The 25,533-nt window shown below is 47.5% G+C and overlaps 3 protein-coding genes and 2 pseudogenes across 3 annotated transcripts; 2 read left to right on the forward strand and 3 right to left on the reverse strand.

Annotated features, from left to right (window-relative positions):
* Positions 1-216: 216 nt before the first annotated feature.
* Positions 217-867, reverse strand: LOC147096028 (uncharacterized). Its single transcript, XM_085973758.1, has one exon. It carries the CDS (start codon positions 865-867, stop codon positions 217-219), a length of 651 nt encoding a protein of 216 aa, XP_085829884.1.
* Positions 868-3,469: 2,602 nt separating this feature from the next.
* On the reverse strand, positions 3,470-4,388 carry LOC147096029 (uncharacterized). Its single transcript, XM_085975003.1, has one exon. It carries the CDS (start codon positions 4,296-4,298, stop codon positions 3,669-3,671), a length of 630 nt encoding a protein of 209 aa, XP_085831129.1. The 5' UTR covers positions 4,299-4,388; the 3' UTR covers positions 3,470-3,668.
* A 4,117-nt stretch (positions 4,389-8,505) lies between these two features.
* Positions 8,506-9,193, reverse strand: LOC147096030 (histone H2A-like; annotated as a pseudogene).
* Positions 9,194-12,502: 3,309 nt separating this feature from the next.
* Positions 12,503-12,957, forward strand: LOC147096031 (histone H2B type 1-A-like; annotated as a pseudogene).
* Positions 12,958-16,264: 3,307 nt separating this feature from the next.
* Positions 16,265-16,996, forward strand: LOC147096032 (histone H2AX-like). The gene has a single exon (XM_085975005.1). The coding sequence runs from the start codon at positions 16,284-16,286 to the stop codon at positions 16,650-16,652; it is 369 nt and encodes a 122-aa protein (XP_085831131.1). The 5' UTR covers positions 16,265-16,283; the 3' UTR covers positions 16,653-16,996.
* The last annotated feature ends 8,537 nt before the right edge of the window (positions 16,997-25,533 follow it).

Genomic DNA, 25,533 nt, shown 5'->3' on the forward strand with positions numbered 1-25,533 from the left:
CACCGTTCTCCCGTTCAGACTGATTGACGTGTTGTATATTTATTTCCAAGCACTTCCACCACCCCCTCCCCCGCATTTATTTCAATTACATAACTACACAAAAAAATAATCTAATTCGGCTCTTTGATGAATTATTTTGTGGCTCTGAAAAGAGCCGTGGACCTTTTTTATCCCCAGTCTGTAATAAATCAACCATTCGGGGTGATTCGCTTGCACTCAGGAGCTGTCCTGTTGCTCCGAGCAAACTTGGCTTTCTTTCACCGAGAGGGAGGTCTCCTCCTGAGCGGGGGTTTGGTCCGCTTCCTGCTCCGGTTGTTTGGCCAGTTTTCTCGGCTTTGCACGGTGGCGTTTGCTTTTCCCTTCGGCCCTGGCCGCCTTCCTCCCCTTGGGTTTGCGGGCGGTTGCCCTCCTCGCCCCCTTCCTGGCGGCGCCGTGTTTCTTGGTCTTCCTGGGCGAGCCTCTGCGCCTGGGCGCCGCCTTCCTGACCGCACGTTGCTTCATCCTCCTCCTCCTCCTCTCCCTGGCGGCGGCGGCGGGCTCCCTCTTGGGCTTCTCCTCCTCCTCCCGGTCGCCCCACGTCTTGCTGAGCCTGAAGGAGCCCGAGGCGCCGGTGCCGGTGGGCCGCAGCCGCGAGCCTTTGGTCACCAGTCTCCGGACCGCCTGGTTGACCCGCCAGTTGTTTCTGGCCACGTCGTAGCCGCGGCCCGAGAGGACCTTCTTGAGAGCCGACAGCGAGAGCCCCCGGCGCTCCTTGGTGGCCGCCACCACCTCCAGGATCTGCTGGGACACGGTGGCGCCGGGTCTCCTGGCCGGGGGCGCAGCCCTGGTCTTCCTCCTGGTGCTCCTGGCAGGGAGAGTGTCGGCCATGGCTTGGGCTGGGACCTTTTCTCTCTCTCTCTCTACCTGAGTGTGTGTTGGGGAATGAAGAGTTTCCAGCAGGCGGCGCTATTAAACCAGGCGAGCCGGACGCAGCAGAGCCAAAGGTCTCACCTCCTGGGCTCATCTCAGCTCCTTAAATGTTTAAGAAGAAACACATTACACGAGGGGATTCGTTTTATTTCCAAACCGTGGGCCAGGCTGGAGTGATAATGCCTTCCCGGATATGTAATTTGGGACAGTTCATGAAGCCAATTGTCTCAATACAACACAGTTCCCAGATCTTCAAGTTCTTCTCTTCCTTTTACCATAATAAAGGCTTTTAATGTCAAATCTTGGCATCAGCTCATCGATTATTTATTCATTTTCATCCTTTTCTTTCCTGCCTTTTCGTGACCGTTTTCTACACTCGCCATCACGGTGCAGAAGACGCAATGTTTGTGCTCTGATTGCTCTCCGCATCTCAGTTTGGACTTGAGTTAAAGTCGGTTCCCCAGTGAGGTGATGTTGGAAGCAGCAGGTGATGACTTGTTTTTCTCCAGCCGCCTTTCTCGGCAGCTCGGCAGCCAGATTACTGCTGGGCTCGGGAGGACCGTCTTTGGTTTGTGAATTGTTGTGGGGAGCGGGGTTTGGGGATTTCAGTAGATTACTAACATCTCGGGAATAGCCCCCGGTGCAAATAATTTGGCCCTCCACTCCGGGAGCGTTCTCTCGCATCTTTCTGAGCTTCAATTTGGAGTTCAGAGCGGGTACCAGAGAGGAAGTGACAGGAGGCGAAACCGTTTGGGGAAAACGCCTCAGAAAGACAGATTTAGAAACCATTGCTGCCCCCCTAGGAGTGCCGTGACTACAAGACGGGAGTGAAGAACCCTCGCCAAGTCCAACCGAGCGCCATGGGCTCAGTCGCAAACCCGCCACTGCCACGAATTAAGTTATCTTCAAACTGCTTGGGGAGATCGCTCAGGATTTCAAGACCGGTGTTTGCTTGAGGTGGGGCTCCCAGGACAGTGCGCCATCCTTGCTGTGCGGGTCACCGTCATTCCCAAGGAAATCCAGCTGGGCTGCTGCATCCGCAAGAAGGAATGGACCCAGTTCAGTAATTGTACAACTCTGTTAGGATCCACTGCATGTGGAAACTGAGGAAAAAACACACCAGCACAATGACCCGAGTAAACACTAGTGTAATGTATTTACTAGTGAAATGCAGACACCGCCCTATTAAATTGTGTAACCGATGCATTTATGTGTTAAACAATCGTATTAGTGTTATCCTCCGTTAACATTAATCTAGGATGCAGAGAAAAGTTTACGATCAGTCTAGGGGACAAGGAGCCAGCCATGTCGAGTACTCGTCCACAAAACCGAATGAAATCACTTTATAGGATGTCTGTCGTTGGGACATATATGAACATAAATAAAAGTCTAAGAATGTCCCAGAGATTTCCCCATCTCCAGTATGTACATTAGTTGTCTCAGACTCCTGTCAATTAATTTAAAGTATTTTTCTGTCATTTGTTTTAACAATGAGCGGTGAATTTTACAGGTACAAAAAATGAAAAACCTGGAACTAAAAACAAAAAAAATACTGAAACTACTGGAAACGCTCAGCAGTTCGTCCAGCATTTGGGAGAAAGGTGTGTTCAATTTTTTTTTTAATTGACTTGCATTTATATCGCGCCTTCCACGACCCCAAGACAATGAAATAATTTTGAGTGGGTGGAAAATTAGTTATTTTAACTATTGTTATAAACAACTTACATTACCGTCCATCAACAGCCTGTGAAATTCGATAAGTGGGGGTTCATCAATTAGTATTTCAAAAAGCACTTTAATTGGATCGGGAAAGGTGGCAACGGACACAAGTCCAGTAAATACACCGTCTTTAAGAGGGTAGCACTGAAAAATAATCCAACCACGGATCCAATCAAACTAGTTTCCTCCGGGTGCTCCGGTTTCCTCCCACAGTCCAAAGATGTGCAGGTTAGGTTGATTTGGCTATGATAAATTGACCCTTAGTGTTAGGGGATTAAATACGTGGGGTTACGGGGATAGGGTGGGATATGTGTCGGTGCAGGCTCGATGGGCCGAAATGGCCTCTATCTGCACTGTAGATTCTGTGATTCTGTGAAAAGCTTAATAACTAACGTCTTGTGTGGTGCCCATCTGACGTGTGTGTGATCTTTCGTGTGGCCATCGTATGAGCTTGGAGTAATCCCGACTCAAGCAGGGGAAAATCTTCACACCGGCTCTTAATTTCCCCCAATAATCAGAGCACTTTTCGCCTTTTAATTTCATATAAACATAGTCGGCCCCACGAGCCTGCTCCACCATTCAATGCGATCATGGCTGATGATTGAAATTCAGTACCCTGTCCCTGCCTTCTCCCCATATCCCTTGATCCCTTTAGCCTTAAGAAATATATCTAACTCCTTCTTGAATATATTTAATGAATTGACCGCCACTGCCTTCTGTGGTAGAGAATGCCACAGGTTCGCCACTCTCTGGGTAAAGAAATTCCTCATCGGAGTCCTTATCCCTCAACTCCCCGTAATCAAATGATCATTTTATAAAACTTCCGAAAGGGAGATTTGCTTTTATCGAGTTTATTTCGGTATCCTTTTACATTGCGAAAAGATTTATACTTCATCATTTTCCAACTAGTGACCCGTGTTCAGAAAAAACATATTTGGCAATGGCCAGCAGTTTATAGCTCAATTTGGTTAAAATCTGTGGCTCTGAAAAGAGCCGTTGTGTTCAGGTATAAATTTTCTTTTCACAGGATTTTCTCATGTTTAGCGGCAGGCGTAGTTCCCCCGGTAGCCGCGGACAATAGGGTTTTTCCGCGGCCGCCCCACCGACCTCCTGGGCTTGGCGGCCGCCGATCGCCCCCGGCGGGGGTTGGCCGCCACTTTCCTGCCGCGAGCGGGCTTCAACTTGTGGTCGAGCCGCGCCTTGCGGCCCTTGGCGGCTTTGGGCTTGAGGTGGAAGCCGGCCCGGCCCTTGGCCCGCCCCGCCGCCAACTTGGGCTTGCGGCGAGTTGGCGCCGCTCTGCGGGGCCGGGCCACCGCCGGGCGCTTGGCGGCCGAACTCTTGGCAGCCGCCGATTTCTTGGAGGCGGCCGGGGTTAGGCGGGTGGCCGATGTTTTTTTCTTGGCCGCTTCTTCCTTCAATGGCGCGGGGGCCGCCGATATGGCCGCTGGTGCCGGGGAGGGGGCGGCTGCCGCCTGAATGTCGGTGTGAGTCGCCACCTGCAGTATCTGTTCGGTCACCGTGGGGCCCGTCTTCTTGCGGCGCGGCGGAACCGGCCGCTGCTGCTGGCGATGACGGAGTTGCTGCTGCCGCCGCCGCTTCTTGACACTCGGCTTCTCCACCATGCCCGAATCTCCCACCACCTCCTCCGCCTTCTGGTTGTTGTCAGCCATACTCACGGGCTGGTGTGATGCCGGGACTAGGGTTGGGTTAAGAGCCGCTCTTTACTCTCTTTCTGTCTCCCTGTCCCAACTTCGCACCAAACGGTGCTGAAACTGAAGGCGCTGCCAGCCGGAGCCGGCACTTTTATAGAGGGAAGGCGGACGGAGTGGGGTAAACCCGCCGCCTGGCCCCGCCCCTCCACCCCTTGACCTCTTGACTTTAGCCTTTTTGTGTTTCTCCCTGACATTAAAACCCCCGATTCCTGCAAAACCCGCCCGCCCCGGCCTCCGGCACCCGGCCCGCCCCAAGGCACCGGCTGCACCGTGTCGGGCGGCGGCGGCGTGGCGGCCCCGGCTTCCCGAAAACCACGCCGAAAGTGGGGCCAGGTGCGAAAATCGGCGGCGCCTTTCGGCGTTTTGCCCCTTCCGCCCGGGAAATGTCGCCCTAAACGCCGGCTTTGGCCCGAATTGAGAATTCTCCCTCAAAGCGGGGCTGCTCGGCTCCAACTATCAGCGGGAACCCCCGGCGCTGGGCTTTCGGCTGCGCTGCCAGGATCCCGTGAAGGTGGCCGCAGTAGCACAGATAATTCAGGGACCGGGACGGCGCACAGTCCAGTTGGGTTAAGCCAATGGGATCGCTTGACTTCACAAATTCCTGCTCTGGGGAATTCACGGCTCCAAGAATGTGATACAATAGCAAAATACTGCGGATGCTGGAAACCTGAAATAACAACAGAAATGCTGGAAGCTGGCCAGGCAGCATCTGTGGAGAGGGAGACAGAGTTAACGTCCCAGTCCTGAAACGTTAATTCTGTCTCTCTCCACGGATGCTGCCTGAGTGTTTCCAGCTTTTCTGTTGTTATCCAAGAATGTGATGTAGTCTTTTGAAACGTGCTTGTGTTGGAACTTTTCTTTTCCTGATTTGTTGGAGGGGCGATGGGTGGAAACGCTGGGTATTTCCAAATAAAATTCGTTTAAAATGCTGTTCAGTAACAGCTCATTTATTTTTGAAAGGGAGGAAACTTGAAAATTTATTTTCAGAATATGATGTGAGTTTCCGCCCCCCACCCCCGCCCCCGTTTAAACACAAAACGACGTCCTTAGTCAATTAAAGGCTGTGCCAAATGTGATTTTTTTATTGCGGGGTGGCGTGGTGATGGGACTAATGAGCAATAAGAGAGTTAGGAGCCTCCATACTCTGACCTGATCAGGGCGTAATTTCAATTCCAATGGACAGCCAACCAGTCTGGTTTGAAACTCAGCCCAGTTCACAAGACAACTTTATAATGCACCACATTTCCATGTCATTGTACCACTAATTATTACCAGGTTTACTCCGTCCGCCTGCTCATTAGCGAGCTTTACATAACCAGATATTTGATATTTTTTTCAGGATGGGTTGGAAGTCTTAAAGAGCATTTCTAATCTTAACTGATACCATTTGAATGATGGTGATCGTGGCGAATTAATGCTTGTAAATTCAATTCTTACGGTGCAGATATAAAAATAAATATGTCAATTGCTTGCTCCTCGTATTTTTTAAATACTAAAAGGTGTTCGACAATACATTCCAAGGCTTGAGGTCCCATCTAATCCATTACATCAGGAATAAATGGATCCCGGGGAAAATAACACACTAGATACGAACTTTTCAACGTTACTATTAAATCGAGGGTTACAACCGCTCAGTCGCAGTTGTGGGTGATCCGTTATGTAATCACCGCCCAATCTAATTGATGGCCAGGGACGCAACAGGCCAGATCCTTATAGGTTATTTGATGTGAACTGGGTCGATGTGTTCCTTATTTATTTCAACACACACATGGGGCACATTATGGACCTGATCAATCCCTTCCCTTTTCTTCAGCCGATTTGACACTGAAACATAGGCAGAACCTCAGAGTCCACGGACAATTCAATAGTGGCTGTCGGAAACATAATAATCACATGTGACCCATTCTGTGTTTAAAGTTAGTCATCTACGGAGATTTTATATTAAAATACATTTCCTTTTTAAAAAAAAAAGCGGCAATTAAACATTCTGATCTGATCTGGCACTGAAAGTAATTCGGCAGAAATTTCCCAATGACGCTAAAGATATGTGTTTCCCTGGAGTTTAACCGGGATTTTCCGCTTCTGCGCTCGCTGGCCCGGCATTTTTCTAGCTTAGGCGGGAAGTGGAGGATAATCGCGGGCCGGCAAATGCATAAACGGAAAACCTCCGCCTTCTTGCGGGCACGCACGCAAATTTATTTTTAAAGTTGTTGAACCTATGCTAATACATCTTTCCCCAAAGCTGTTGTTGCAGGGAAGACTGTGTCAACCATAAGGGGGAGACATGTCTCCGGCTGTGACGCAGAACTGGCGGTATCAGATCGCCCGCCCGGTATAGGCAGCGCCTGATATTTAATTGCATTCACTGCAATGGAACTGAATATTGGGCGGTGTGTATAACAGACGGCCGAAGCGATACCGACCGTTTTGCGATTTCCAAATTGGTGTGTTTTGCGCCCATTTCCGAATTAATTTCTGAATTCTAAGAAGCACTTGTATGAATCCAAGATTCAGAAGCACTTTTCCGGATACTCCGCGCTCGCCGCACGAATGGATATACCTGCAGCTCTTGATGTCCCTCTGGGAATGGTCTATCTGTGTAGAGTGCAGTGCACAAGCCTGCTGCCCCGTCGACCACTATGTCAAATGGTTCAAACCTCATCATAGGATGCAGTCGGGCTCAATAATAACATTGCAGATTGAAGTTTCCAACCTGTTTGCTGAAGAGTCTGCAGACCATATTCATTACTCAGCAGCCAGGGAGCAGGGAGCAGAAGATCATACAGATTCCAATTGGTACGATCTGGAATACACAGCCTGAAAGAGTGGTGGAAATAGATTCAATAGGGAATTGGATCTCTACTTAAAAAGGAAAAAACATTGCAGGGCTATGGGGAAAGAGCAGGGAAGTGGGATTAATTGAAAGTTCTTTCAGAGAGACACAGTGGGAGGAATGTTCTGGTCTATATGTGGCTCCAGCCCCACAGGATGTGGTTGACTCTTAATTTCCCTCTGAAATGGCCTAGCAAGCAAGGCGGCTCACCACCACCTCAAGGGCAATTAGGAATGGGCAATAAAAGCTGGCTTTGACTGGAATGCCCATATCCTGTGAATGAAGAATCAAAACAATTGCTGTAACTGTTTACTGTAACTACTCGTCTGGAAAGGAATGATCAGGGATCTGAGGATATTATAGATTAGGGTTTTTGAGCAATCCTAAAAAAAAGGTGCTTCTCAACTTGCTTGATTTAACGTTCACTGGTGTCTGTTTTCAGCCATCACTGAGCATCCAGGCCATTCTCAAATGCTCCAGTATTGGGAAAGCATGAGCTTGTGTCGGAGACTGTGGGATGGGTTTGGATTTCCAAGAGGAGGGAGGAAGGAGTAAGAATAACGAGCTATCAATGAGGTACAAGACAGGAGAAAAGATCGCACACCAGCCTGAAGAAAATGGAGAATATAAAAGGAGCGACGGCATCTTCGATACATGAGGAAGGACATTGAAAAGCACTCCGAGTACGCTCAATACTTCAACCTTGAAGCCAATGGGTAGACCATATAAAAGCACAACTGGGCAGATCTACGGGGTTGGTGGTGGTTGTCAGAAGATGACAGAAATCGAGCAAACTGCAGGCAAATCAATTGAAGAGAAAGCTCCCGGTAAACAGACGGCCACCAAGGGTGCTCCAGCCATCGACGGAGCAAAACCAATTTCAGACCCGAAGTTAACCTAACCCGCTCAAACGAGAACAAGGCGAGGTCAGCTCGACACCCGAATTTGCACTCCAATAGCGCGGTGAATTTACGCTTTTACCCCCACCCCGCAACTTCAATGGAAACAATATAAACTGTGCGACACCCAAGTCCTGATCCGCTACCACCTGGGTGAACCTTCGCCGCAAGAAGTGAAGAAGACTACAATCGGCTGAGGTGTAAAACCGGAACCTGTTCCTGCTGGGCGGGTTAAGTTAAAATGATCCCTCCCCCATCAATAGAACTGAATATTGGGCGGGACGTTTAACTGGCGGCCCAGTCTATTCCGCCAGTTTTGGACGACCGCCCCAGATGAATTTCTACCCCCTTTCTGTTTTGAGTGAAGCGACCGTCCCCTCGAACCAAAGAGGCGTTCGTTTCAGGCAACATAAAGGAGCACCACAGGGCACATTTTCCAAATGGAGCCTCGCTCTCCAGCAGCACCATTAGAACCTGGCTTTTCCTCCTGAGCAGAGCTTCGCCCACCTCAGACACCTTTCCTGATTTCGGGCGCCCGTTGTTCACGATCTTTGGTCCATTAAGATTAGTGACCTACTCATTAAAGGAGGTCAAGGCGGGTTTTTAACAACAGCCCATTCAAGGAGCTCAATTGGGAATGAAAGTTAGGAGGTAGCTCTTCAGAAAGAGGAGGTGGGTGGCTCTGAAAAGAGCCTTTGTGGTCCGTTGAATCGATTTATTGATGTTTGTCATTTAGGTGTAAACCTTGCTGGGGTGGCCGGTTTTCTTGGGCAGCAGCATGGCCTGGATGTTGGGCAGGACCCCGCCCTGGGCTATGGTGACCCCGCCCAGCAGCTTGTTGAGGTCCTCGTCGTTCCGGATGGCGAGCTGCAGGTGGCGGGGGATGATGCCGGTCTTCTTGTGTCGCGGGCCGCGTTGCCGGCCAGCTCCAGGATCTCGGCGGTCAGGTACTCGAGGACGGCGGCCAGGTAGACCGGGGCTCCGGCCCCCACCCGCTCGGAGTAGTGGCCCTTTCGCAGCAGGCGGTGCATGTGGCCGACCGGGAACTGGAGACCGGCTCGGGAGGAGCGGGTCTTGGACTTGGCTCGTCCTTTGCCTCCAGTTTTACCACGGCCCAACATCTGGATAAAAAATCTCACCGACTCTAATAAACCGGTTGGTGCCGGTCAATTCTCCTTTTATACGTTTCAGCCAGATCGGGATGCGGTCGTTTCTCATTGGTTGAATAACTTTCACTTGTTTCTGATTGGTCTTTAGCTAAGCAGAATAGACACATTACAAATATTTAGCGAATAGGAAGCGGCGTCTTACCCATCCCTAATTAGCATACTTTGTCTCATGGGTCATGGACCATGGGGCACAGCGCGGTCCTCAAGGTCAGCGGCCAGGTACGAACATACACAGGAACAATGGGGGCAGGTAAAAGCCCTCTGGTCCGCCCAGCCTGTCTCACACAACTGCACAACCTGTGAATCACAATATATACGGTCTCCACCCACAACCCGAAGCCATGTAACACCCTGGGAGAGGCGGATAGCCACATTTTTTTTAAAACAGGCCAATTTGGGGGGAATTTCCTCTCTGACTCATCTAGGCGATGGAAACGAGTCCACGAGATCACTCTGCAGTACTCATCTTCTGTAAGAGGTGACCTCTGCCCCAGTCAGAAACAGGTCCAGCTCTCGCTTGAAGGTAGATGGGAACTCCGGCCCCGACACGGTCGGCGTAGTAGTAGCCAGTGCATGCGGCCGACCGGGAACTGGAGTCCAGCCCTGATGAAAGACAGAAGGACTTGCATTGATACAGCACCTTACACAAACTCAGGATGTCCCAAAGTGCTTTACAGCCAATTACTAGTACTAGTTGAAGTGCAGTCACTTAATGTGGGAAACGCGGCAACCAATTTGTGCACAGCAAGGTCCCCACACACAGCAATGAGATCATGACCAGATAATGTTTTTAACTGTTGTTGGAGAAACATAGAAGATAGGAGCAGGAGTAGGCCATTTGGTCCCTCGAGCCTGCTCCGCCATTCAATGCGATCATGGCTGAATATCCAAATTCAGTACCCTGTCCCTGCCTTCTCCCCATATCCCTTGATCTCTTTAGCCTTAAGAAATATATCCAACTCCTTCTTGAATATATTTAATGAATTGGCCTCAACTGCCTTCTGTGGTAGAGAATTCCACAGGTTCACCACTCTGGGAGAGATAAATGTTGACCAGGACACTGGGGATAACTCCCCCTGCTATGCTTCGAATAGTGCCATGGGATCTTTTACGTCCACCTGAGAGAGCATATGGGGCCTCAACTTAACATCTCATCCGAAAGGCTGCACCTCCAACAGTGCGGCAGCCCATCAGTACTGCACTGGGAGTGTCAGTTTGGATTCTGTCCTCAAGTCTCTGGAGTGATGTACTTAAATGACGATCTACCAATTCATGCTGATAACAGGGTCAAAGCATGACTTCACTAGAGGACGGAGTAGATTTTCAACCCAGTGCTTCCTTACGGCCCCAAAGAAAAGACATAAGAAGTGAGCAAACGTGTTTCAAGCATCAATCTCATGTTGGAGGTAAGCTTAGGAGGAGTGTCTTTGTTGTTTTGACATTGTGAGAATGAGACTTTGTGTTTTTTTTAATTCATTCTCGGGATGTGGGCAACACTGGGAAGTCTGCATTTATTATCTCGCAGCCCTCAGAAGGTGGTGGTGGGCATTCTCCTTGAACTGCTGCTTCTTGTGATGACTGCCCTCCAATAATGGAGTTAGGTCGGGAATTCCAGGATATTGAGCCAGCCACCATGAAAGAACATAGGAACAGGAGGAGGCCATGTAGCCCCTCGAACCATTCAATGAGATCATGGCTGATCTGTGACCTAACTCACTTTCCCTGCCTTTGCCCCGTATCACTTAATACCTTTGGTTAACAAAAACCTATCAAACTCAGATTTAAAATTAACAATTGATCCAGCATCAATTGCCATTTGCGGAAGATAGTTCCAAACTTATACCACCCTTTGTGTGTAGAAGTGTCTCCTAATTTCACTCCTGAAAGGCCTGGCTCTAAATTTTAGACCATGCCCCCTAGTCCTAGACTCCCCAACCAGCGGAAATAGTTTCTCTCTATCTGTCCTATCAGTTGGGAGCCCGCTCCGCCATTTAATGAGATCATGGCTGACCATCCAAACTCAGTACCCTGTCCCTGCTTTCTCCCCATATCCCTTGATCCCCTTAGCCTTACGGAATATATCTAACTCCTTCCTGAATATATTTAATGAATTGGCCTCCACTGCCTTCTGTGGTAGAGAATTCCACAGGTTCACCACTCTCTGGGTGAAGAAATTCCTCCTCATCTCTGTCCTAAATGGCTTACCCCTTATCTTTAGACTGTGACCCCTGGTTCTGGACTCCCCGACCATCGGGAACATGCTTCCTGCATCTAGTCTGTCTAGTCCTGTTAGGAATTTATAAGTTTCAATGAGATCCCCTCTCATTCTTCTAAACTCCAGCGAGTATAAGCCCAAACGTCCCAATCTTTCCTCAAACGTCATTCCTGCCATCCCAGGTATCAATCTGGTGAATCTTCGCTGAACTCCCTCCATGGCAAGAACATCCTTCCTGAGATAAGGCGACCAAAACTGCACACAATACTCAAGATGTGGTCTCACCAAGGCGCTGTACAACTGCAGCAAGACATCCTTGTTCTTGTACTCGAACCCTGTCGCTACGAAGGCCAGCATACCATTTGCCTTCTTAACCGCCTGCTGCACCTGCATGCTTACCTTCAGCGACTGGTGCACAAGGACACCCAGGTCTCATTGCACTCCCCCACCCCCTTCTCCCAATCTATTGCTGTTCAGATCCACGGATGTTGCCTGGCCTGTTGAATGTTTCCAGCATTTTCTGTTGTTGATCAGATTTCCAGCATCCACAGTATTTTGCGAGTTTAAGAAGCATTCACTATCACAGATAAAATTAAACATAACGCTAGAAAATCACAGCTGGTAAGAGAACTGACCAGGTTAACCTATCCTGATCCGCCATCTGGGTCTAACGCCTCCCTGAAGAGATTGCCGGGATCTCTGTGAATGTTTGAGGAGATCTTCCACCGGCATTGCTTATAAAGATGAAAAGCCCAAGCGCTTGGCTGCATTGGGTGCGGCCTTTGGTGTCAAAGGTCACCTCGCGCTGCTGCCAGTGGTTCCCGCTCGGGATCGCCAACACAAACCAAACCGTCTGGCGCTTCTGATTGGCCCGCTCCTTCGAGTGAGGTAACACAATCTGAAAGCTAATTGGTTTAAAGCTGGAGTTTGTCCAATAGGAAATCATTCTTTCTAATTCTTCATTAGCATAACGGGGTCTATATATTCGAGAGCCGGAGCGATTTATTTGATTGTGTAGCAGGTTATTTGAACTGACGGTCATTCCGGAGGCGGCGGGTATGGGCGGTGTGTCTCGCAAGGCGTCGAAGCAGTCGCTTACTAAAATGAAGTAGAAAGTACCCAAGAAGCGGAGGAAAATCCGCAAACAGAGCTATTCTACGTACGTATACAGGGTGTTGACCCAGGTTCACCCCGCCATTCGGATCTCATCCAAGGCCATGAGTGTCATGAACTCCATCGTTGTCGACGTCTTCGAGCGCATCGCCTCCGAGGCCAAGCACCTCATTCACTACAACAAACGGCAGACCATCTCGGCCAGGGAAATCCAGAGCGCTGTCCGCCTCATGCTGCCGGGGGAACTGGCCAAACACGCCGTCTCTGAAGGAATGAAAGCTGTTTCCAAATACACCAACTCCATTTAGGCCGACCATGTAAAATAATTTTTAAAAAACCACAACGGCTCTTTTCAGAGCCACACACAATAATCAAAGAAGGGCTCTAAATTCAAGCAAAGGTGTTATGATATGGTGGAAGGGGGGCGGGGGGGGGAGTTATTTTATCAATTAAAGCCTTAAAAATGGACACTAAAGATATTCCAATCTTACTGATACGAGATGTTAACACAACTGCATAAATTTATTTGGCGGACAAGACAATTCTGCCATTAATTTGCTGTATCTGGCATTGCACATTCAGCACATTGGTCATGTCAGCCACGGGCTAAATATAGTTACAGATTCTACAGCACAGGAACAAACCATTTGCCCCAACTGGTCTATGCCGCTGTTTATGCTGCACACGAGTCTCCCACCACTCTTCATCTCACCCCATCAGTATAACCTTCTATGCCCTTCTCCCTCATGTACTTATCTAGCTTTCCCTTAAATGCACCTATGCTACTCGTTTCAACTACTCCTAAGTCGTACTTACTTCAAGATTAAAACGAATAATCGTTTTCCCGAGGGTGATGTCACAAATGATGATATTTCTGCTGTTTATATAATAATAAGGCGCTTAAAATATTAGCCATGTATTTTTCAATTTTTTTCAAGATCACATTTCGTTGTTCATGTACTTGTGCAATGACAATAAAGTTGAATTATTATTATTATTATTATTAATAAAGCTATTTCCTTACATGTAAAATCATACACCACAGAAGGAGGCTATTCGACCCATCGTGCCTGTGCCGGCTCTTTGAAAGAGCTATCTAATTAGTCCCACTCCTCTGCTCTTTTCCCCATAGCCCTGCAATTTTTTGTTTCCCTTTCAAGTATTTATCCAATTCCCCATTGAATCTGCTTCCACCCTGCTTTCAAGAAGTGCGTTCCAGATCACAACAACACGTTGCCTAAAGAAAAAATCTCCTCTCTGGTTCTTTTGCCAATTATTTAAAGATTCATCTAGTGAAGGCTACTTGGTTTCGTTCCTCATGTGAAATTAAATCAAAAAGCTAATTTTTAAAACGTTGAACAGAATGCCCATTTGTGCAACTATGCGTTCAATTCAGCTGTCTGGCAACAGTGTGCACTTTGAAATTGTGGCTCTCGTAGTTCGGAGCCAACACGTGTGCCCGGGAAGTTGTTTGTAGGCAGGTTGTTATGGGTCGATATCAACAGGAACTTGTGTCAAGTGATGAAATGTCTAGCTGCTGTGCATGGAGCCGCATCTGGTGGATTCTAACTCCACTTAAAACACTTCCCCGTCATTATAGGATGTCGAGTAGGCCGCTTCTGTGGGCATCCTTTGTGACCAAACGTTTGCCGGGAGCGTTCGCATCAGTTAACCTGCGGATAGTTTTCTAATTATTCGACACTGCCGTTGAAGTCGGTGCGTGTTAGCAGCTAGCTGCTGTGGAATATTGTATGTGATTGGCGTGTGCTTAGCTCAACTCAAGACTCCAGCAGAAAAAAAGAGCAGGAAAAGTTGTGTTATCACCCTGAATTTTGCAATTGTTATCTGTAAACGCCCAAGCTTCTCATGTCCTTCCACAACGCTTTATTAAGGCTCTATTAATTACATAAGAAAATCTGCAATCAGATTAAAGCCGTTTTTGGCAAGCTAACAATTTTAATTGACGATTCTACATAGCAACAAAACTACTCTAGTGGTATGTTAGTGTGACACCGACAAACGCACCGACCCTATTACCTGCTCTTCGGCCTTTTGGAAATCTGTAACTAAAAAGTCGAATTATCATAGAGAGCCCGTGTGAGTGCATTGATCGTCACTGATTCAGTGACACATAGTTGTAGAACGATTTAGTTGTATGTTTTGGTGATTGGGCTAATGCAATATTAGGCACAACAAACACAGTAGTTGGTCAGTATCATTCCGGTGAATATCCGGATTTAATAATATGGCACTGTCTCAATCGCAGGACTAAATGGTAAATTAGAGGTTATATTGATGAAGTAAATGGTTTCGCGTACTTTTATAGGCGAGCCCTGTAGCTGCTGTTCGCCGCTCAAAGAAAGGGGAATTGCGAGAATTTGCTGAAGGCCTGGCTTGGCATCAAAATAAAATCGGGTGAATATTAAGAATCCAAGTGGATTGCGAGTTCAGACAGGAGCGTTCTGTATGGGATATCGGTGAGGCACTTCATGCTATTTTCTTTGCTGCTTTAGACAACGAGGAGAGACAGAGCTACACACAATGGCTCACAAGACTGCAATCTGCTGAATTCACCCAGGATTTAGGGGCAATGTGTGACGGCCTTTATATTGCCTTTCCTTTGAGAGTTATGGCAGAAACAAAATTAATGCAGACAACCACATGAGACGTGCAAAACGAATCTTAGAGGCTACGAAGGAAGCTGGAAGGGACAAGAAAGTCATCTGAAACGTGCCTCTCGTCTCGAATAGAAAGCGTGTTAACTTCAACCAATAGCATTTCTTTCCAGTTGGATAAATCACTCGAGATCTTCATGTCTTACCTTGGCTGCAGTAGAAAACGGCAGGGGACAGTGTGCAATATTCGATCCCAATTGCCCAATCGTCTTCCTTCTATTTGTAATAATATTGAGCGTTAAAATGATTAATGGCCTCCAATAGATAAAATAAAAACTGGAACAAGACGAAAAGTTAAGCGGCGTTTTTCTGCATCACCTCCAGGAACTGAATATCTCCTTTGTGTATGTTCTTACAGCTATTGAAAATCTATGTAGGGGAATGCTGCATTTATTACGCTTTTCTTGAAATGCTTTTATTTTTGTTTCACAATCCCTCAGACAAAAGCCTACAGTAAACGCAATCTGCTTACAGATACAAAGCACTGCGGATGCTGGAAATCTGAAATGAAAACAGAAAATGCTGGAAACACTCAGCAGGTCAGGCAGCATCTGTGGAGAGAGAGAAAAACAGAGTTAACGTTTCAGATCATCGACCTGAAACGTTAATTTTGTTTATCTCTCCACAAATGCTGTCTGACCTGCTGAGTTTTTCCAGCATTTTTTGTTTTTATTAACGCAAACTGCTGGTCAGTTTGGTGTATTTTCATTTTACAAGCTGGCATGGAGAAACTGGATTGGCAGCATTATTTTTGTTACTGATATTGAGGGAGCCAATTTCGGCCGCGCTGTGCCCCAAAAGTTTGCCCTTGGTCCATGAGACAAAGTATGCTAATTAGGGATGGGTAAGACGCCGCTTCCTATTCGCTAAATATTTGTAATGTGTCTATTGTTCTGCTCAGTTATAGACCAATCAGAAACAAATGAAGGTTATTGAACCAATGAGAAACGACCGCATCTCGATCTGGCTGAAAGGTATAAAAAGAGAATTGCTCGGCAAATAGAACGGCTCATTAGAGTCGGTGAGAGTTTGTTGAAAGATGTCCGGCCGTGGTAAAACTGGAGGCAAAGGACGCGGCAAGTCCAAGACCCGCTCCTGCCTAGCCGGTCTGCAGTTCCCGGTCGGCCGCATCCACCGCCTGCTACGCAAGGGTCACTACTCTGAGCGGGTGGGGGCCGGAGCCCCGGTCTACCTGGCCGCCGTCCTGGAGTACCTGACCGCCGAGATCCTGGAGCTGACCGGCAACGCGGCCCGCGACAACAAGACGACCCGCATCATCCCCCGCCACCTGCAGCTCGCCATCCGGAACGACGAGGAGCTCAACAAGCTGCTGGGCGGGGTCCTGCCCAACATCCAGGCCGTGCTGCTGCCCAAGAAAACCGGCCACCCCAGCAAGGTTTACATCTAAAGGACAAACATCAATACATCGATTCAACGGACCACAAAGGCTCTTTTCAGAGCCACCCACCTCCTCTTTCTAAAGAACTTCAGCCAGATTCTCCACTTTAATTTGAATAACTTCAGAGATCTACCAGCGGACTTCCAGACGAAATGTTTCATCCCAGACTTTTTAGTTCTAATACTTTGTTAAAATGCTGTGAAAATTAATTACGGGTTGGAGGCACCCCTTTGTTTTCAATGTAAAATCTGCTCTAAATTGAAAATGTAAATTCGTGACCAACATTAAAAAAGAAAAACGATCGAACGATTGTTACAGTATTTAAAATTATTAAAGATTATTTGTTCCTTCAATGAGTAGCTGTCTCAATTCTTTGGAAGCAACGTGGGCTTTTTGGTGGAATTCTTTTTGACCACGATAATTTTTTAAAAACAGCTTAGAATTTTGATCAAAATGCTGCATTCTCTAAATCTCCTCTGCCCCCTCCCCAGGGCCTTAACATCCTTCCTAAAGTGGGGTGCACAGAATTGAACAATATTCCAGCTGGGGCCTAATCAGTGATTTGTAATTTAGTATAACCTTCCTTCAGCCCGATTCAATCCCTTTTCTCCGCACCATCTCGGTTTTGCTCTTTCCGCAGATGCTGCCTGACCTGCTGAGTGTTTTCCAGCACTTGCTGTTTTTTTAAATTTGCCTGCGATACTTTTCAGGCAAATGATGGCTTACATGTACAATGCTTGAAACTTAATATGCCAGGCGGAAAACAATTGAGATAAATGCAGGATACAAATAAAACACCAAACTAAATGCAAAGGATGTCTGCAAACTTGGGATACCTGACTGGAAATAATTGGGATAAATGCAGGATATAAACATTGTAATGGAAATATTGGGTTATTCAGATTTCTCTGCATTATAGCTGTTCCCTACAAGAATTGAAGTGGCTCTTAAAAGAGCCGTTTGGTTTCAAGTTCACACTCCTCAAATGGGCCAAGGCTGCCGGGGGCAGGAGGCTCAGGCGCCCTCGCCGCGGATGCGCCGGGCCAGGTGGGTGTCCTTGGGCATAATGGTGACCCGCTTGGCGTGGATGGCGCAGATTGGTGTCCTCGAAGAGCCCCACCAGATCAGCCTCGCTGGCCTCCTGCAGGGCCATGACGGCCGAGATCTGGAAGCGCAAGTCGGTCTTGAAGTCGTGCACGATCTCGCTAACCAGGCGCTGGAAAAGTAATTTGCGGATCAGCAGCTCGGTGGACTTCTGGTAGCGGCGGATCTCCCGCAGGGCCACGGTGCCGGGCCGGTAGCGATGTGGCTTCTTCACTCCGCCCGTGGCCGGGACAGTCTTACGGGCTGCCTTGGTAGCCAGCTTTGCCCCCACGGTGAACTTGCACGCCATCTACTTGGTCCTCACCATTCTCGTCGAACTGCTGCTCTGCCGCCTGCGGCTTTTATAGCAGCCGCCGGCCGAGCCGCGCCTTCTGATTGGCTGCCAACCCGGCAAATCTCTGCCTCTGATTGGCGCGTTTTTCAATCCGCTCCAACCTCGGACACCAAAGAAAAAGGAGGGAAAGTGGACACCAACATAAAAAAAGACGGCTTATAGAATAAGAGCATGTCTGTGAATCATACACGTTATTGCTAAAATGAAGGCCCTCCGTGGGATTGAATAATAATCATTATTGTTAAAATTATTGCATCTGTGGGATTGAATAATAATCGTTACAAATTATGGTATCTGGGACTGAATAATAATAAAAACTATGGCATCTGTGAGACTAAATAATAATCATTATTGTTAAAATTATTGCACCTGTGGATTTGAATAATCATTGTTTAAATTATTGCATCTGTGGGATTGACTAATAATCGTTAAAATTATGGTATCTGGGACTGAATAATAAATAAAACGAGGCATTTGTGAGACTAAATAATAATCATTACTGCTAAAGATTGTCATCTGTGGGACTGAATAATCATTTAAATTTAAATTATAGCGTCTATGGGACTGAATAATCAATAAAATGGCATCTGTGAGTCTGAATAATTCATTATTAAATTTGAATTATGGCAAATTGATCCTTTAAAATTACTGGTTCCTGAATTGAGATTTAATTTCATTTTAGCTTTTCAGCTACCCGCTTATAAATGAGTGCTTTGTACAAAAACGGCAGTGACAATACATCATTTTGTTGTTATATGTGTTAAATTTCAATCTATTTTAAATTAACGATATACTGCGGTACAAAAACACACCAGCAAAATCTGAACAGACGACAAAAAAATGAAAATGAGGGTTAAATAAAGAAAGGATGATAAAACATGTTTTTAAAGTGTTTCATTCTTTATGCTGTCCATATTTCAAATGTCATTAGTCAAATGAAAATAAATAGTCCCTTCCGGATCCCGTGAGTGGCTCTGAAAAGAGCCTTTGGGTTGAGTTTTTAAGGTGGAAGGACCGAGAGGCTTTATTTGCAGCTGGTGTATTTGGTGACAGCTTTCGTCCCCTCCGACGGCGTGCTTGGCCAGTTCCCCGGGCAGCAGGAGGCGGACGGCTGTCTGGATCTCCCGGGAGGAGATGGTCTGGCGTTTGGTCTAATGGATCAGGCGGGAGGCCTCGCAAGCGATGCGCTCGAAGATGTCGGTGACGAACGAGTTGATGACACTCATGGCCTTGGAGGAGATGCCGGTGTCGGGGTGGACCTGCTTCAGCACCTTGTAGATGTATATATGTGCTGTAATTCTGCTTCCTGGTCTTCCTGCGTTTCTTCTCGCCTTTGGTCCGCTTCATGGTGGCCGCTTTCTTCGGCCCCTTTTTCGGGGCGATGCCCTTGGCCGCCATTCCAGGCATACTGAATGGACGCGAGGGTTTGTGATGGAGAAAGTCTCCCGGACGCGACATTTAATAGCTAGGCGTATGCAAATGAGGAATCAGAAAGTGAAGGATTCCTATTGGTGAACCAGCGCATAGGTTTCTATTGTGAGTTAGGATCAAGGGGTGCCAACTGGCCAATCAGAAACGCTCCTGGTGTTGCAGCTTGTCTCAGGCACGTGGGGGAGAGTCTCCACATGGCTGCAGCTTGAAAAATATATTACAATAGCAAAATACTGCGGATGCTGGAAATCTGAAATAACAACAGAAAATGCTGGAAATACTTGATGAAGGGTCCCAGACCTGAAACGTTGACTCTGTTTCTCTCTCCACGGATGCTGCCTGGCCTGCTGAGTATTTCCAGCATTTTCTGTTGAAAAATATATTTTTGGTACCATAAGTTGCCCTGTTAAATTGCAGACTGCTTGCCTGACATTGATCCAGCTAAATGTTGGGAAGACTGAAGCCATCGTCTTCGGTCCCCGCCACTAACTGCGTCCCCACGCCACCGACTCCCTCCCTCTCCCTGGGCAGCTGGTTGAGCCAGACTGTTCGCAACCGTGGTGTCATATTTGAACCCCCACCCCCCTCAGGTGAGCTTCCGACCACATATCCACGCCATCACTGAGACCGCCTATTTCCGCCGCCGGTACATCACCCGACCCCACCTCTGCCTAAGCTCATCTGCTGCTGAAACCTTCATCCATTCTTTTGTTACCACTAGACTTGACTATTCCAACGCACTCCTGGCCGGCCTCCCACATTCCATCCTACGTAAACTTGAGGTCATCCAAAACTCTGCTGCCCGTGTCCGCACTTGCACCAAGACCCGTTCAACCATTACCCCTTGTGCTTGCTGACCTACAGAGGCACCCGGTTAAGCAATGCCGCGATTTAAAAAATCTCATCCTTGTTTTCAAATTCCTCCATGGTCTCGCACCCCCCTCCCCCACACACACACACAAAGCTGGGTGGGCGTGTGTGCTGTGAGGAGGATGCAGCGAAACTACAGTACAATTTGGACAGGTTGGGCGATTGGGCAGATGCAAGCCAGATGCAGTATAATGTGGATAAATGCGAGGTTATCCACTTTGGTGGCAAAAACAGGAAGGCAGATTATTATCTGAATGGCAATAGATTGGGAAAAGGGGAAGTGCAACGAGACCTGGGTGTCCTTGTGCACCAGTCGTTGAAGGTAAGCATGCAGGTGCAGCAGATGGTTAAGAAGGCAAATGGTATGCTGGCCTTCATAGCGAGAGGATTCGAGTACAGGAGCAACGATGTCTTGCTGCAGTTGTACAGTGCCTTGGTGAGACCACACCTTGAGTATTGTGTGCAGTTTTGGTCACCTTATCTGAGGAAGGATGTTCTTGCCATGGAGGGAGTGCAGCGAAGATTTACCAGACTGATACCTGGGATGGCAGGAATGACGTATGAAGAGAGATTGGGTTGATTAGGCTTATATTCGCTAGAGTTTAGAAGAATGAGAGGGGATCTCATTGAAACATATAAAATTCTAACAGGACTAGGCAGATTAGATGCAGGAAGGCTGTTCCCGATGGTTGGGGAGTCCAGAACCAGGGGTCACAGTCTAAGGATAACGGGTAAGCCATTTAGGACAGAGATGAGGAGGAATTTCTTCACCCAGAGAGTGGTGAACCTGTGGAATTCTCTACCACAGAAGGCAGTAGAGGACAATTCATTAAATATATTCAAGAAGGAGTTAGATATATTTCTTAAGGCTAAAGGGATCAAGGGATATGGGGAGAAGGTAGGGACCGGGTACTGAGTTTGGATGATCAGCCATGATCGCATTGAATGGCGGAGCAGGCACGACGGGCTGAATGGCCTACTCCTGCTCCTATCTACCGTTATTTAATGGAATTAAATGCTCTCTACCTCTCGCTCTCCGCTTTTAAACGCTCCTTAAAACCTACGTCTTTCTGTCCTAATATCTCCCTATGTGGCTCGGTGTCAATTTTTGTCTGATTACTCTCCTGTGAAATGCCTTAGGATGTTTTACTACATTAAAAGCACTATATATATGCAAGTTGTTGTTGGAATACCTAGACTAGGCAGATGGATCATGGAGACCTGGGATTATCGTTCGCAGCATGACTCGATATTTCATCCATAAACCACGCCTGAAATCAAATATAAGGAGGCACATTCCTTGACAAAGATACACATAAAACATACAATAGTCACGCTGAAGCAAAGATTCTGCTGCTTGAACAGGTCTGGGGGGCTGGAGGGTGGGGGTGTCCTATTGCACAGCCCTAGAAAGGTATCCATTATAGTGGTATGCTGCACAGTGCATAATTATGCTCTCAGAAGACATGTCACCATGCAATAGTTAGGACAGGAAGGACAGTCAGGATCGACAGAGGCTGAGCTCGAGGCTGGCTGCTCCACCAGACTGGCGGCAAGGAAGACAAGCCCAGCAACTTCTAATGGACAACCATTTCAATTAGACATTCAACGGGCACTTCAGCACAAGCATTGCTGAACTCATGTTCCCAACGAAACTGATGCACCAAACCCATCCACACCATTATGCTCTACCCAACCCCGGCCATCATATATGTCAATCCCATTCATTTCGTGCTACAGAAATTTGCCCCAGTAAGAGTGAAAACATGATTCCAATAAACAGTGCAGGATGCATTATGAATTAATGCCTCCTTATCCCACTGCTTCTCTGTGTCCAGTGTGTCTCCAACTACCTAATGTAAGCGACCTGATGGACGTGACTGAATGTTTACTTGGATACAGATGACTCTTTACCTCCTTCTGCTGGGCCATAAGATTGTCCTGTTAATGCCACATCTAACATTGCAGTGGCTACCTGAGATTGCACTCTCTGGCTCAGTAGGATGGCAAGGATACAGCAGGACCCCGAGCAACAACTCCCTTCTCCAATATATCCAAGTTTGCTGATGATACAAAGCTGGGTGGGAATGTAAGTTGTGAGGAGGATGCAAGGAGGCTTCAAGGGGATATAGACAGGCTAAGTGAGTGGGCAAGAACATGGCAACTGGAATATAATGCGGAGAAATGTGAAGTTAGCCACTTTGGTAGGAAAAATAGAAAAGCAGAGTATTTTTTAATTGATGAGAGATTGGGAAATGTTGGTGTTCAAAGAGACCTGGGTGTCCTTGTACACAAATCACTGAAAGTTAACATGCAGGTACAATTAGGAAAGCAAATGGTATGTTGGCCTTTATTACAAGGGGATTTGAGTATAAGAGTAAAGACGTCTTACTGCAATTATATAGGGCCCTGGTGAGACTACACCTGGAGTACTGTGTACTGTTTTGGTCTCCTTACATAAGGAAGGATATACTTGCCATAGAGGGAGTGCAGCAAAGGATCACCAGACTGGTTCCTGGGATGGGGGGATTGTCCTTTGAGGAGAGATTGAGTAGACTAGGCCTATATTCTCTGGAGTTTAGAAGATTGAGAGGTGATCTCATTGAAACATACAAAATTCTTACAGAGCTTGTCAAGGTAGATGCAGGGAGGATGTTTCCCCTGGCTGGGGAGCCTAGAACCAGGGGTCACAGTCTCAAAATAAGGGGTCGATAATTTAGGACTGAGATGAGGAGAAATTTCTTCACTCAGAGGGTGGTGAATCTTTGGAATTCTCTACCCCAGAGGGCTGTGGAGGCTCAGTCGTTGAGTATATGCAAGACAGATGGATAGATTTTTGAATATTAAGTGAATCAAGGGATATGGGAATAGTACAGGAAAGTGGGGATGAGGTGGTGGAGCAGGCTCGAAGGGCCAAATGGCCGACTCCTGTTCCTATTTCTTACATTCTTATCTGTGCCTGCTCCTGCCACAGCCCTCATTGTCAAATCTCGCAGTGAGGGTTACCAGAATTTTTACACTTCACAGCCCTCTTGTCAATTGAATGGGTGGCTCTTAAAAGAGCCTTTTTTTCTTTGGTTCAGATCCATAATTTTATTTTAATCTTTTCAACCGCCGAATCCATAAAGTGTCCGCTCCTGTGACGCGCCTTGGGACGTTTTACTACATTGTTGTTGTTTTGTGCACCTCTTAAGTTAATATGCAGCAAATTCCTTTCTTTCCTGTGAAATTGGAAGTGGTAGAGAACCAGGAGCCAATGCAGGCCGACAAGAGCAGGGGTGATTTGTGAGTGGGGCCTGGTGCGGGATAGGATACGGGCGGCAGAGTCTTGGATAAGCTGAAGTTTGCCGAGGATGAAGGAAGGGAGGCTGCCCAGGAGAGCATTGGAATAGCCGTGCCTGGGGGGCGACAAAGGCACGGATGAGACTTTCAGCAGCAAATGGTCTGAGGCAGGGGCGGAGACAGGCGATTCCACGGGGGTGGAGACAGGCGATTCCACAGGGGCGGAGACAGGCGATTCCACAGGGGCGGAGACAGGCGATATTCGTGATGGAGAGTAAGGGGAGAAACCCAGGGGGTAGATTTTCACCTTAGCGCTCAGGCGTAAAACGGGTGTTGCAGATCGGCCGCCCGTTAAAGAAACCGCCCGATTTTCGTTCCGTTGAATTTAATGTAGTGAAAATTGGATGACTTCTATAACAGGAAGCCTCGCCAGTTTCAACCCCCAGACTGAGCCTTATGAAATTTATGAACTAAGAAAGCAGGTTCTCTCCTAAGTTAGAAATTTCTTCCAAATCCATGGGGAATCTTGAATCGTTTTTTTTATTGTTTTGAAAGCCTCTTGCATTAATATACAACATTCCTTTTCTTTTAAATTGGAAGTGTTAGGGAGCCAGGAGCCAAAGTAGGTCAGCAAGGGCAGGGGTGATTTGTGAGAGGGACCTGCTTTCAGCTGAAGCATAGAGGGTTGGTAGAAGTCCCATCCTGGCACGGCCCGGAGGTGTGTATCAGTCGATCATCAAATGGCAAGGGTTTCACCGAGATTTTGCAGTCAGGGTGCTCGCGAGGCAACGCGCATCGGGGTCAAATGCCAGAGCCCACCGTCCGACATGCACCACAGCCAACAGAGGCAGGGTCTCTGCTGCCACCGTTGCCGGGAGGAAGAGAGAGTGACAGACAGACAGACAGTAGAACAAGGCCAGAACAACGAACTGAGTGGAGTACAAGCCAACCAAGGTTGAGGGTTCAGAGTCCCACTCCAGAATCATCAGCACAAAATCTAGGCCGACATTCCAGTGCAGTGCTGAGGGAGCACTGCACTGTCGGAGGTGATGTCTTTCGGATGAGACGTTAAACCGAGGTCCCATCTCCTCTCTTGGGTGGATGTAAATAGATCCCAAGGGCCACGATTTCGAACAAGAGCAGGGAAGTTATCCCCGGTGTCCTGGCCAATGTTTATCCCTCAATCAACATAACAAAAACAGATTATCTGGTCTTTATCACATTGCCTGTTTGTGGGAGCTTGCTGTGCACAAATTGGCTGCTGCATTTCCGACACTGCAACAGTGACTACACATCAAAAATACTTCATTGGCTGCAAAGAGCTTTGGGACATCCTGAGGTCATGAAAGGCGCTATATAAATGCAAGTCTTTCTTTACTTAATTACATGTTTTTTTTAACTTGTCGCAAACAAGGCTTTTCGTTAGGCTTGTTATACCGAGCGCTCAACCATTCCATCCAGGGAGATCAAGACTGCCATGCTTCTTCAGCCTGGGGAGAACTGGACAAACAGGCCAGGTTGCTTTCTTCAGTGCCCAGGGGTAGTGCTTGGCAGGGCAAAAGCTCCAATGGCAGAAATGATTAAGAAGGCCAATGGAATGTTGGCTTTCATTGCTAGGGGGATAGAATATAAAAATAGGGAGGTATTGCTTCAGTTGTACAAGGTATTGGTGAGATTGCACCTGGAATACTGCGTACAGTTTTGGTGTCCATACTTAAGAAAGGACATACTTGTTCTCGAGTCAGTACAAAGAAGGTTCACTCGGTTAATCACGGGGATGAGGGGATGGACATATGAGGAGAGGTTGAGTAGATTGGGACTCTACTCATTGGAGTTCAGAAGAATGAGAGGCGATCTTATTGAAACATA

Source organism: Somniosus microcephalus, unplaced genomic scaffold (assembly GCF_052327205.1).
Source record: "Somniosus microcephalus isolate GS21.2 unplaced genomic scaffold, FLI_Smic_1.0 unresolved_chr1, whole genome shotgun sequence".
In the NCBI taxonomy this organism is placed as follows: Eukaryota; Metazoa; Chordata; class Chondrichthyes; order Squaliformes; family Somniosidae; genus Somniosus; species Somniosus microcephalus.